This window comes from Astyanax mexicanus, chromosome 10 (assembly GCF_023375975.1).
Source record: "Astyanax mexicanus isolate ESR-SI-001 chromosome 10, AstMex3_surface, whole genome shotgun sequence".
NCBI classification, from domain to species: Eukaryota; Metazoa; Chordata; class Actinopteri; order Characiformes; family Acestrorhamphidae; genus Astyanax; species Astyanax mexicanus.
The window spans coordinates 43393003-43405903 of record NC_064417.1 but is presented as its reverse complement, the minus strand read 5'-3'; the positions used below and the strand labels follow the sequence as shown (position 1 = coordinate 43405903).

General features: G+C 36.6%; 1 protein-coding gene across 1 annotated transcript in view; it reads right to left on the bottom strand.

Moving 5' to 3' along the window:
* Window positions 1-169: 169 nt before the first annotated feature.
* The window catches only part of snx25 (sorting nexin 25), a 72314-nt gene continuing 59582 nt past the window's right edge, over window positions 170-12901 (bottom strand). The window contains exons 14-19 of the mRNA XM_022683538.2: window positions 12457-12618; window positions 11828-11945; window positions 8848-8914; window positions 7724-7905; window positions 2321-2421; window positions 170-796 (exon numbers count right to left, since the gene is read on the bottom strand). Coding sequence (XP_022539259.2) covers window positions 731-796; window positions 2321-2421; window positions 7724-7905; window positions 8848-8914; window positions 11828-11945; window positions 12457-12618 — 696 coding nt within the window. The 3' untranslated portion in view covers window positions 170-730. The remainder of the gene's footprint in view (window positions 797-2320; window positions 2422-7723; window positions 7906-8847; window positions 8915-11827; window positions 11946-12456; window positions 12619-12901) is intronic.

Genomic DNA, 12901 nt, shown 5'->3' with positions numbered 1-12901 from the left:
AAACCATCTGGATCCTGTGTTTTTATAAATACAAAACGAAATATTTTTTAACTAAATACATTTTAACATCATTGTTTTATTGTCCGTTTCCATGATTCAAGCTGAAAAGAAACAATATAACAATCATTTTTTCAAACAATAATAATAATAAAGGCACGCACCACACAAATTCTTTTCGCAATTTATTGCTTATAAATGATCTAAGTCTATTTTTGGTAAAAATAAAATCTATAATAATATCACAAAGAAATTGTCACAATAACTTTACATGACAGATTGAACAATTAAAATCCTTCAAAATATGTCCACAATATGTACTGTACTGTAGGTAGGGAGGTTTAAGAGGTCCAGGTTTCCATTTTTTTCTCTTTTCTTTACTTTTTTTTTTAAATTACAACACTCATTCCACAACTATTCACATTTGTTGACCTTACCAGGTCTAACAAAAACCCCACAGACAACAAAAAAGAAACGAAAACAAATAAAATGTGGTAGGTTGGCAGTAGACCTGGTGTGTAGATACAATCCAGCGAGAGATATAACGGACGGAGGTGACAAAAAAATATGCAATAGTGATGTCCGTGAAGCCCCCCTCACACGAGTGCTACTGAGTCAAGTATTTTCAGATAAAGATCGAGAAATAAAATAAATTGCTTCCAAAAAAACACCAAAGTAAAAGATAAATAACCAAAGCCGAGGAGGCTCATCCTTCAGTCCCGGGTATCTGTGATCAGACCTGCTTCGTTTCTCCACTCAGCTCAGGGCAGAGCTCTTTGAGGAGCATTTCCAGAAGAATCTAAGAAAAAAGAGAGAAAATGAGTGGAGAGAGACACAAAAAAAATGAAGAACAAAGATTTAAGAACAGCCTGTTGATTCTTTACTGCCGGCATCAGCAACACTATCCCTGCATGACCACTAGATGTCACTTTAACCAAAGAATTGTTTCCTTAATTTAGCGAAAACAATATTCATGTCACAATATTGCACCTGCAGCAGTCACCATCTATGTGCAATATGATTCAAAAAAATAATAATCATAATGTTCATGGGTAATTTGTGTGGAAATGCTTTGGTTTGTCTATAGGGACAGTGTAAATTATGTTGTAGAAACATTGGAATTAAAAGTGCACCTTTGACCCTCTCAGACAACATAATCCAGTACAATTTCAGTCAGTATAAAACAAAGAGTAGGACAAAACTGTACTATGTTTATTAGTTTTTAAAAACTAAAACTGTTAGATATGTTGTATTTAAATATAGGGAATTTTGGTGTTACAACTAAATACTGATTCTTTAATATAATATACAGTACCAGTCCAAATTTTGGACACATTTCTTCTCATTCAATGTGTTTTCTTTCTTTTAATGATTTCTTACACTGTAAATTCAATACTAAAGGCATTAAAGGTAAAGCTATACAGGAACACATACAGAATTATTTAGTAATCAGTAAAAAGTGTTAAACAAACCAGAATATATTTTACATTTTAGATTCTTCTAAGTAGTACGTTTATCTTTGAGGACAGATCTGCACACTCTTGGTATTTTAATCTCAGTGACTCCATGAGGGAGAGTCACCAGGAATAGTATTCTCAGCATCTTCAAGGAGTTCCTGGAGGTGCTGAACAATAGCTGCTGCTTTTCTTTAACGCTGTGAAGCTCCAGCTCATCCCAAATCACCTCAAATCACCATCTCAGTTCATCAGGTTTAGATCAAACCAAACACGTTTGTTCTACATAATTTCATATGTCCCTTAATTGTTTACATGTCTTTAATATCAATCTACAATGTAGAACATACATTAAATAAAGAAAACAACGAAATAAGATGGTGTCCAAACTTTGATTTTGACTAGTAGTGTACTGTGTTAAAGTTTTCGTTATATTGTATGCTCACAACTGTCTTTCCTCTTGAGCCTATAGAGGTATGAGTTTTTCCACTCATGGCATCCAGCCCTACATGGAACTTGAAAATTCCAAAATTCAAGTTCAAATAAATGTAAAGGCCAGAGTGCTCACAGAACCAGGCCTAAGAAACAATAATCCCTATATAATCCCACTACAGGGGAAAAATAAATAAATAAATAAACTAAGGCATGATCTCAGGTTACACAGAAACACATTTGGGTAATGGAAAAATACCAACCCACAGCTTCTTCTACTGAGCTTCTGAATTTAGCTGTTTTTATAAATACTCATCATGTGTAGTGAAGCAAAAAAAGAACTCAAGGCGAAAGCAGAAACGAGAGCGGCAGCTGCAAACGAGGCACACAGTGAGGTTAAATTCAGTCAGTGGTGACTCTGCATGACGTAGACTTACATAAAGGAGATGCTTGTTGGCACTGGCTTCCTGAAGTGCGTTAAAGATCTTGATAATCCCATACCTGGCATTCTGCTGCCCCACGAGGTTCTGCAGTTCAACTGATAAGACACAGATAAAGAGAACACTTCAGCATTGTGCTTAGTGAAGTTCACACGATCATAGAAAAGTGTGAAATACAGAGCTGCATTTTTTCTAATTTAGCTCTAGCAGTGGTTAGTTTAAGGTACTTTCTGGGGTTGTGTATTGGCAAGAATTTGGCGATAGGGGTGTAAGTAAATATATGTGTAAAGATATATTAAAGAATCACAATATTACATTTTAGTTACATTACAATTGAGTATTTTATAAAAATTGGTGTCAAACAGTGACTCATTTTGTGTTGTGTTTAAATGTTCTCCTCCGCCAGTGTTACACACTGCTTTTGGATAAGTTCAGCTTGGTTTGATGGCTTGTGATCATCCATCTTCCTCTTGATTATATTCCAGAGGTCATTAAGGGGTCTCTTATTTTTCCAGAGCTCTATATAACAATGAGTGTATGCACATAAGTGTTCTTTAACCTATGACAGTATCTCAGAAAAATCCCAAGATATTGGCTTGCTTACAGTGTCCCAATATATTGAATCCACTCCTATACTCTATTAGTTTTATTAATTCTTGCCAATATACAGCCCTACTTATTTTCACTCTGGAATACATTGAGAGTAACCCTCATTTTCTATGCAGCCGAGCATTTACAACATAAAGGGAATGAAAAGAACAAAATAAAAATTAAAACCAAGTATTTAATCAGGTTAAGCTAACATAAGAAATGTATAAAACAATAAAAACTGAATGACAAAAGCATTAGAAAAACAAACAAACAAGCATGATTTAAATAAGAAGAATTAAAATAATTCAGAATAAAGGATAAGTGGACAGGCTAACATTTAAAGCAATCAAATAAAGATATAAATAATTATAATAATACAAATAGCAGTATGTTTTATTGATACAGGAGTAAGGATAGAAAATATCACATAATATTGTGATACGCTAAACATGGTAATATATAACCCGATTTAATAAATCACATTTCATTGTTTAAAAACACACTATCATATTTAGAAAATCTGAATAAAGGCAGAATATTGGGATCTAACAAAAGAGTAAAACACTCTAAAAGCACATCTAGGTTTAAACAACATAAAATAAACCACTGTCTAATAATTAGACCATAATTAATGTAAGCTAATAATTCAAATAATTCATACTTTGATATACTGAAATTTTCTTACATCTCTAATACAATCAATGCAAATGCACTTGTAAATTCAATATTCAGTGGAGCGCGGCTCTTCTTACAAAGTGCTTTCTATTGTTCTCACTCATCAGGCGCCACTGAAAATGAGGACTGGGTAAGAGCTCTGAAGTGGAACACTATTACCCTCTGTGCCAAGTGGCTGTGGCTGTGGCTGGGTAATTGCTGTGTGTGTATGTGTGCACGGGTCTGTGTAGACACACTTAAAAACCATAGATGGAAAAAGTAAAAAAAAAAAAAAAAAAAAAAAAAAAAAAAAAAAAAAAAAAAAAGCTGACTCACACCAAGTATCATTGTAACTTACCTTTCAGAAACCCTTGCTTCCCAAAAGAACAAGGCTATTATTATCAATTAGTGTTAATTAGATCCTTTAGAGCACATTAATTTACACACTGGCCATTATACGATGCCAAAAGTCATGGGATAACAGTATTACCTCAGGGGATGGCTTGGGATCACAGAATCCTGTTGAAGTTCTAGGGTGTATTTATCAATGATCGAACATTTTCTGGTCTATTTACATACATAAGGTGCATCGAATTATAAGGTGCTTTAAGCGACACTAGTAAGAACGCATACATGAAGTGAACAAGGATGTCGCCATATTTCTCTTCTAATTCAGCAGGTCTCACCTGTTTCAACAGATTTCTCTCCTAAAAATAGTTTATTTGGATGAGTAAAGCACTTTCGTTTATATACAGTAAGCTTGAAATTTCAGTATTTTGTTTAAGGGCGAGCGCTAGCCTCGGTTAGCAAGTGCTTAGCCAGCCCAGTTAGCAGCACTAGCCAGCTGTGGTTAGTGCTAACAAATGGCGACCGATAGTGCTACACTGAGGAACCCTGTGTGTTCCAAAAACCCAGGGCGCTGTCAGCTAGCGGCTCATCCCATGTAGCTTGTTTTAACATGGCAAACATGCAGACCACAGTCTGATTTACTCACCTCTGAACAGCCAAAGAGCTAGCGGCTAATGCTAATGCCGCAGCCTTCAGCTTCAGCGTTGGGGAAACTTTACTGAAAACCATTTATAATGCTACACTTAAGCAGAGTGGCTTTATTGCTGCTTAATACCTGACTGGTAGAGTTCATACATAAGCCGCACCAGATTATAAGGCGCACTGCGAATTTTTTGGGAAAATTAAAGAAATGAATGTGCGCTTTATAGTCCGAAAAATACGGTAATTAAGGAGGTTGTAAGTTCGCACTATACAACGTGATTTATTAGAGTTATAGCAAGTGAGGCAAATGAGGCAAACATTCAAATGTAAGACCAGAAATGCATCCTAGAAGACTCATATTTCCATCCACAGTGGTCAGAGCAATGGGTGGTAATGATTGTGACCAGTGGAATCTGGCTAGAATTGTCCAGGTAATCAAAATAGCAACTCTGGCAGAAATGTGAAATGACATTCACATTCAATGTAGAAAGCCCCATATGCATCTCCCACAAGCCAAGGCAGCGTTCTTTAGCTTTTATGGGATGTGGCAAAAGTCATGGGACACAATACTCGATCCAAATCTCAAGATTTTGGCATGTCAGTGCAATTCATCCATTCGATTAACAGGTCCATCAAATGAACTGCAGTAAACCACAGTCCTGAGCATTAGCCAAGCGCAGCATGACAAATAAACAGATAAAATAGTACATAGAGAACATTAGCATCCAATCACGAAGACAGTCCATCAAATAGACCATTTTGTACAATTCTCTCCTCTCTCTTGAGTGCCCCCCATTTCCCCTGCTCACGCAGCAACAGCAGCACGGAGAGTGAGCAGGAAGCAGGTGCTGAACGTGGCGAAGTGGAACAGTGTTCTGGTGTGCTGCTGAGAGTCTAGTGTAGCAGAGCTGTAGGTAATTATTGCACGTCTCTGCTCAGCGGAGAGCCTCTCAGTGGAAATGTGTTTTTAGTGGACCCCAGATCACCTTTAATTAAAACTGCTGCCTCACCACACAGATATGAACACTTCATATCAACAGCCTGACAATTCTTTGTCATTGGTTATGAAACACACACAAAAAGTTGTTTGTTTAAAAAAAAAAAAAAAATTGCAAAAATGCAATTATTTCAATCAACACTCCACCATTTTAATTTGCAGGATCTGTAGCTTATGATCATTACTCCATAACTGCAGATCCTTCACTGGCTTAAACCTAAAATCTACAAAGCCTACAAAGCCAACAATGCTCCAGATCCTCCCAACCTAGTGGAACTGCTGAAAACCCAATCTGCACCATCATCCACCGTCTCTCAGGATGCATGAAAAAAAAAAAGCATCCAGGATTTTCGCTGTCCTAGCAGTAGAAGACCCACCTTTTTCATGAACATATAACAGGGCAATGACATCTAATAAAGCTTATATAATATTATACACTTAAAATGGCTTCTTTTTGTTTTTCTCAACAGGTTCTTGTACAGTTGAGGAGTTTTAACTCTAGAAAAAGTACATTGCTTGGAACAGAGTTATTGTGCGGATCAATATTGGTATTATTACAGTTTAAAGTGTCTTGAATTTGAGCATCTTTAGCTGTCTAAGCATTTTGTAAAACATTCTTTGTAAGAGGTTCTGTTAAAGGGATAGTTCGGTATTTTTGACATGAGTCTGTATGGCATCATCATAACCAGTGTCGTGCATCCACACTGACTTACCCCCCACAGCGTCCTGTGAGCCGAGTTCTTGTCCAGTTTAGGTCAAAGCGAAAGTAGTCCGGCATGTTTGCTGGGGTCAGGAAAATAACTCCTTTTTCTTCCCAAAGCAGTACGTGTTCAAAAGAGTGATTTATTTACATCACAAAAAACTAACCCTGCAAAAGTCACGCCTTGTAAATCACTTGGGTCCTACTTTCTCTCATTTCGTATCAGTGCGCGTCATTCTGACAGCGAGCTGCGCACGCGTCAACAAGCGAGAAGTAAACAAAGCGACCCAAACACGTAGGCTAGCTGTCAGGTTGCAGCGCTGCGCGCATTGATATGGAACGAGAGAAAGTAGGACCCAAGTGATTTACGAGGCGTGACTTTTGCAGGGTTAGTTTTTTGTGATGTAAATAAATCACTCTTTTGAACACGTACTGCTTTGGGAAGAAAAAGGAGTTATTTTCCTGACCCCAGCATACATGCCGGACTACTTTCGCTTTGACCTAAACTGGACAAGAACTCGGCTCACAGGACGCTGTGGGGGGTAAGTCAGTGTGGATGCACGACACTGGTTATGATGATGCCATACAGACTCATGTCAAAAATACCGAACTATCCCTTTAAACGCTAAGAACTTTTGTTAAGTTTTGTAGAACACTTATCATAACCTCTTCGGGTAAAGATGCCCTACAATGTAAAACTTTTTTATTCATCTGTACCAAATGAAAAAGAAAGTTTAGTGCACATAAATAACACTCAAAGTATCTAAAACACTTTTGCATCTACCTTAAAAAGTAATGCTTGCTGAAGTTTTTATTGAATGCAGAAAAAGGACCATTTAAAAATGAATTGGTTTACTCTAGTTTTTACTATTTTTTATTAGTATTAAAGTTTTAAAGTATCACTAAGGTGTCTAGTCTCTGTAAATTATAAATGTTTATTTCGGCATCGGCAGATGTACACCTATGTAATATCAGATTTCCACATTGGTGCATCTCCATTAAGAAGGCAACCAAAACAAACAGAAATGGAAAACAGGCCATTTCCAAAACCCCAAAACCTGTTTTCTGTTTGCAGTCTTAGATTAGATCGGGCCCAAAAAATCCGACCCGACCCAGCCCGAGCCCGTGCACGTTCTGCCCGAGCCCGACCCGACCCGAACCATAAACTAAAACCCAACTGTGACTTTAGGACTTTGTGACACTGCAGAGCAACTCATTCACACCAGACTCTGCAAATTTGGGAATACAGCCCTTATAGCCACATCTTTTCCTGTGGAAAAGCTCGTCCTTCACAAGATACTACACCACTAATACAGGTGTGGGCATTTCCCAAGCCGTATTTTGAGGTAACGTCATGATCAATTTATGGTCTGCTGTCCTACAACACCATTTTATTCCTCAAAATACACTCGAATTAGTCCTTGTTAATTAGAAGACATACCCCTGAAAGTACTGCATGTTCTATTACCTGGAATGTTGTCCAGCAACTTCTGCTGGGCTCTCTCCTTGGTCTCCTGACGCTCACTGTCCGAGCGAGATTTGTTGTGGGGTGCCAGCTTTCCATTGGGCCAGAAGGTGTCCCGGAATATATTGATATAGTAAACCATCATCTGCTCACTGAAGATCCAGTTTACTGTGTCTCTGATCTGCCTATAGACAGGGACAGGGGAGAGGGAACATTTAGAGGACAGCCATAGAGGATGCTAGGATTTGAGACCACTGTAATTTAAGCTAGGTTTATGACGATGCTACCAATGCTGAAAAGGTTGGGTGGATCATGATAACCACTGTTTTTTTTCTTAAGATGCCACTAATGCTACTAAATCATTGGACAGCTCAACAGGCTTGGAGGAGAACACTAGCTCCTGACCGAGCTAACTGAAGAACGTGTTGATCAGCATTACACTGACGCATGAGTGAGGGGGTGCGAAGATAATTATGCTCTTTCAAGCCAATTACACTATTTTAGACCCCCATCAGCAGATGGCTTCAGGGGGCTTGTAAAAAAAAAAAAAAAGGTAAACAATTCAAGATACAATGAAAATGTACTGCAGCTTTGTAAAAACAATGATTTGAATTAAAATGAACATTTATAATTTAAGGATACATTTTTCGATGATTGCAGGAAATTAAATGTGACCATGTCCATTGGCATGGATCAGCTACAGAAGTAGAAAGAGCTATGGAGCATTGGACATTTCCTTATCTGGAATAATGGAGCTCCAGTATGTTCATGACATGCATGCATTTGTGATCCATTAGGACTGGAGTCATTTCTCTCTGTGACAGAAGCGTCAGAGCATGCTGTGCTGAAAGGAGCCACGACACAGAGAGATAATGACCTGTTATCAGACGTCTGAAAACATTGTAAACGCAGAGTACAACAGAACAGATAGAAGGGTTGCCAAGTAGCACCCACCACTTCGTTCTGTTACAAACCCTGTACAAAAAGACAAGGTTTTTAGATTAGCCTCAAATTCTCGGCTTAACCACTCAGCAGAGACACACTGCCCAGTGTGGTGACCTTTCAGCACAGCCAAATCACACTAAAGAGACAGAAGAAGAGAAGATAATTTGTTCATTTGTGCTTACTTATTTATGGTCCGTCCAAACGTGACTTGAACTAGTGCAATTAGTGTCTTCCGTACCCACTTAAACACTGCAGAAAAAAAGTCAAAACAGAACAAATGTTATTTTTTTTTCTCTGCAGCATATAGAGCTGTGCAAGTTATGGAATACAATACACAACACAGTATACTGCAATTAGGGAAGCACAAAAAATATTTGGCAACCGAATTGAACTATAGTTCTTCTAACCCGGCAGCAATGCATAGCCAAGTGACAAACATTCTATATTTTAATTCTTTCTTTGGGTTTATTAAAAATAAACAGTCTGTTTAACAATAAAACACGTTTTAAAATGAATTATTTTAGAATAAAATGATTTATTTGTGAAGTATGTTGGACAGAGTGTGGCATAAGGCTAAAATGTGTAAACTGAGGGCAGGAGCAAAACTAATGCAGCCATTTTTTGGTGGGACCGGGCATAAAAGGGATAAATTCTTGTTTGTTTTGTGTGTGTGTTTTTGTGAGAGGTGGAACCAAAATAGAATATTTGTCGAATAAAAAAAAAAAAAATCCATTTATTTTTTCATAAGTTGCATAAATCTATAACAAAACTAAAATGGATGGCTGTGCAGCTAACTTGGTTCCGAATGGTTACTATGGCATCCCATGTGATTGCTAAAAAGTGATTTGCTAGGTGGTTGCTTTGGTGTTGCTAATAGTTATTAGCTGGTTGCTATGGTTTTGTAAAGTGGCTAATGAAATGCCCAAGGTGGTTGCTATATTGTTGATATGTGGCTGCTACGTCATTGCTAAGGTGTAACTGTACATCATACAGATTTAAAAAGCAATACAAATTATGAAACAACTTTACGAGTTTTTGTTAAATGTATGGTTTGTAGCTCTAAAATTGTGTCTTTTTGAGAAAGAAATATTTTAAAGAATAATAATGAAGAAGAACAAGAACAAGATTAAGAATAATAATAAGAAGTAGATGAGACTACTACAACAACTGCAAACACTTTTCACTTATTCGGCTGAACACCATAAGTTTTTTTTTAAGACTCGGGGAAGCAGTAACATAGAACGACAGATGCTCTCCAAAGACTCTGTAACTTCCCCCAAATAGTACACAATGTTCAAACAATGTTCTGCAGACTGAATATGAGAGAGATAAAGTCAAATATATGCTGGAATAATTCTCTCGTGTCTGCTCTAGACTGTCTGTCTGCTCAGATTCCAGCCTACATGAAGCCCAATAAAACCTCCATAAGTTCAAAGCAAATTAGCCAGCAAAGATAGCAGCGATCAATACGAGATGACCTATTATAAAAGGAAAAAGAGCAGAACGAGCGCAGAGAGAAGTGCATTACACAAACACAATTTACCAGCTTTATTTAGCCCTCATTCTCACTTATTCACACCCTTTCACATAAACACTTCAAACTATCTTCTTGGCAGATTATGCTGCATGGAAAACTACATAATGGCCTGTGGAGTAAAAATGCACTGATGACAGGTTGGGTACACATCCAAACATCTTCACAATAGCTTTGATGAGCTGGAACAGCGAAAGAGAGACAGTAATGACACATCATAAAAAGAGAAAAAATATTGTGGTTTTCTCAAAAAAGGTAAGTTTTCCATAGAAGGAATGTGCTTACATTTAAATAAAAAGAGTAAGTAAAAATATTTTATTTTATACACCAATAAGTAATTTTAGTGCATTTCTATTGGTCCACTTATCATGGAATACAATTTTGACATAATATGCAGAAAACTGCCAGATTCACACTATGTTCTAAAGTAAAAATCTACAAAAACTGAGATACAAATATTTTATGTGACAGCTAAAATATCAAAAACTATCATGATCCAAGACTTGATTTTTTATTCTGTACTTTTAAAAATGGCATTTCTTCTAGAAAAAATGATTATATACATAATATGCTTGAAAAGGCATGTGTTCACTTATTTTGAAGTAATTAATTATAATGACAATGACGGACATCACTCTGAAGGTAATGATTCAAAAACAATGATTTTTTGATATACTATAACTAATATTATATTTTAAAATATTTGATGGATTCATCAAATATTTTAATACAGAATACAGATAAAACTGTATCATGCTCAGTGTACAGATATCAAAATAAACGTTACCACTTTAAAATAAGGCTACCTTTATAAAGGGTTTATAAATGGGTTACTAATTAGGTTGTAAATGCCTTAAAAATGATTAATAATCAGTTATAACACATACGTAGAAAGGGCAACAATATAGATGGCTGTGGGTTCACCATTTGGCAAACAACAGGTCATTGTTGCCCTTTCTACGCATGTGTTATAACTGATTATTAATGTTTTTTAAGCCATTTATAACCTAATTAGTAACCATTTATAAACTAATTGAAAACCATTTATGAACCCTTTATAAAGGTAGTCTTATTTTAAAGTGGTACCAAATAAACAGAAATCACATTAAGGTAAAATCTGATATTTCACGATGCATGGTAATGTCATGTTAAGCCAAATCACCTCCATGTCAGATTTTCCCAGGCCATTCCTCTACCCTATAGGTCACACGTGAGATGCAGATAAATACACATAAAAAATATATATATGCATTCACTTGTAAAACAGTGAATCACACTGGATTCAGTGCATAGAGAATGTGTAGATCAGATAAATTAGATACTCTAAAATTACCCAGAAAATTGGAATGCTCTAAATTGATCTGGTGTGTATGTGTAAGTATGTGGTATGTAAATAAGCTTGTATATGTAAATGTATGCATGACAACTGTGTACACACATATTAATTGGCACTCATCCTGGATAAAATACTGTAGTGTGAAATCCAGTCCTTCAATTGTGCTGACTATGAATGGTTGTGTGTAAAAACATGATTGTAAAGCGTTCTTGGGTTTCTAGAAAAAGTGCTATATACGTGCAACTTCTTTTATTCATTCATTCATAAAGAAAGCATATGAAATACAACTTACTGCCCCTGAGTTCAAAGACCTCTCCAATGAGCATGAAGAAGGGTTCAGCGAGGTCATCTTTCTTTCCATCTGCATCATCACCATAGTCAGAGAGATCACTGTCGTCATCTGCTTCATCCTGAGAAAGACAAAAAGATCAAAAGAGAGATACTTTAACTGTGGATTTATGTTACGTCACATTTATTCAAAATGCTAACAATTACACGCAGTCATACTCTTCACTGCTTACATTTACTGATGTTATTGATATCGTTATTAGAATCTCTGTTTTTGGGGTTTGGGCTTTCCTGATATAGCATGCCAATTCTGGCACCCAAATTGGTCTTGAGTGTTGATCATTAACATGCATGAGCTCATTAATAAATTAAATATGATTGTTCTTTATTACCATGCCAGGCATTTTGACAAAACTGGGTTTTATTCATTAGTTGTAAAAAGCTGATTGGTGAGTAGTGATTACAGATGATTACAGGCCTCATCTACCTTCTCTCTAAGGCGTTTTAACTTTATCTCTCAAAGTGGGTCAGTAGCTATTTCTACCAGAACTATTTCTCTCACTTCTGTCACTAAAATTTTTCTTCAGAGTGTCTAATGCTTGCGTGTGGGTGTGTTTGTTTGTGTGTCCAAACCTCCTGATGGGAGAAGAAGTCGCGAGGCAGTCTCCCCAGAAACGAGGCGAAGGAGAAGGAGGATTTCTTCTGGATGTCCATGACCTTAAGGTGCTCTGGTGAAGGGCTGAGAAAAGCGTACAATGCCTCACTTTGGCACATGAGCTCATCCGTCAGCATTTTCTATAATGGAAAGACATAGCATAAAATTTAACACACTGTGGAGGACAGACATGAAAAAACAAAAAACTTTCAATTGAGTTAAAGCACTTACATTTAGCTTCATGTATAATTATGTAGGTTCAACAAAAAAGTATTGTAAAGCTAACACACACGCAAAATCTTAAGTAATTATGGAGCATTTCTATTTCCATTCATCGTGAGATAAAATTTTGATACACTGTAAATACAAAAATACCAAATTTTACGTCACAATAAATGGTTAGTCTTGGATAAACCATAAGAT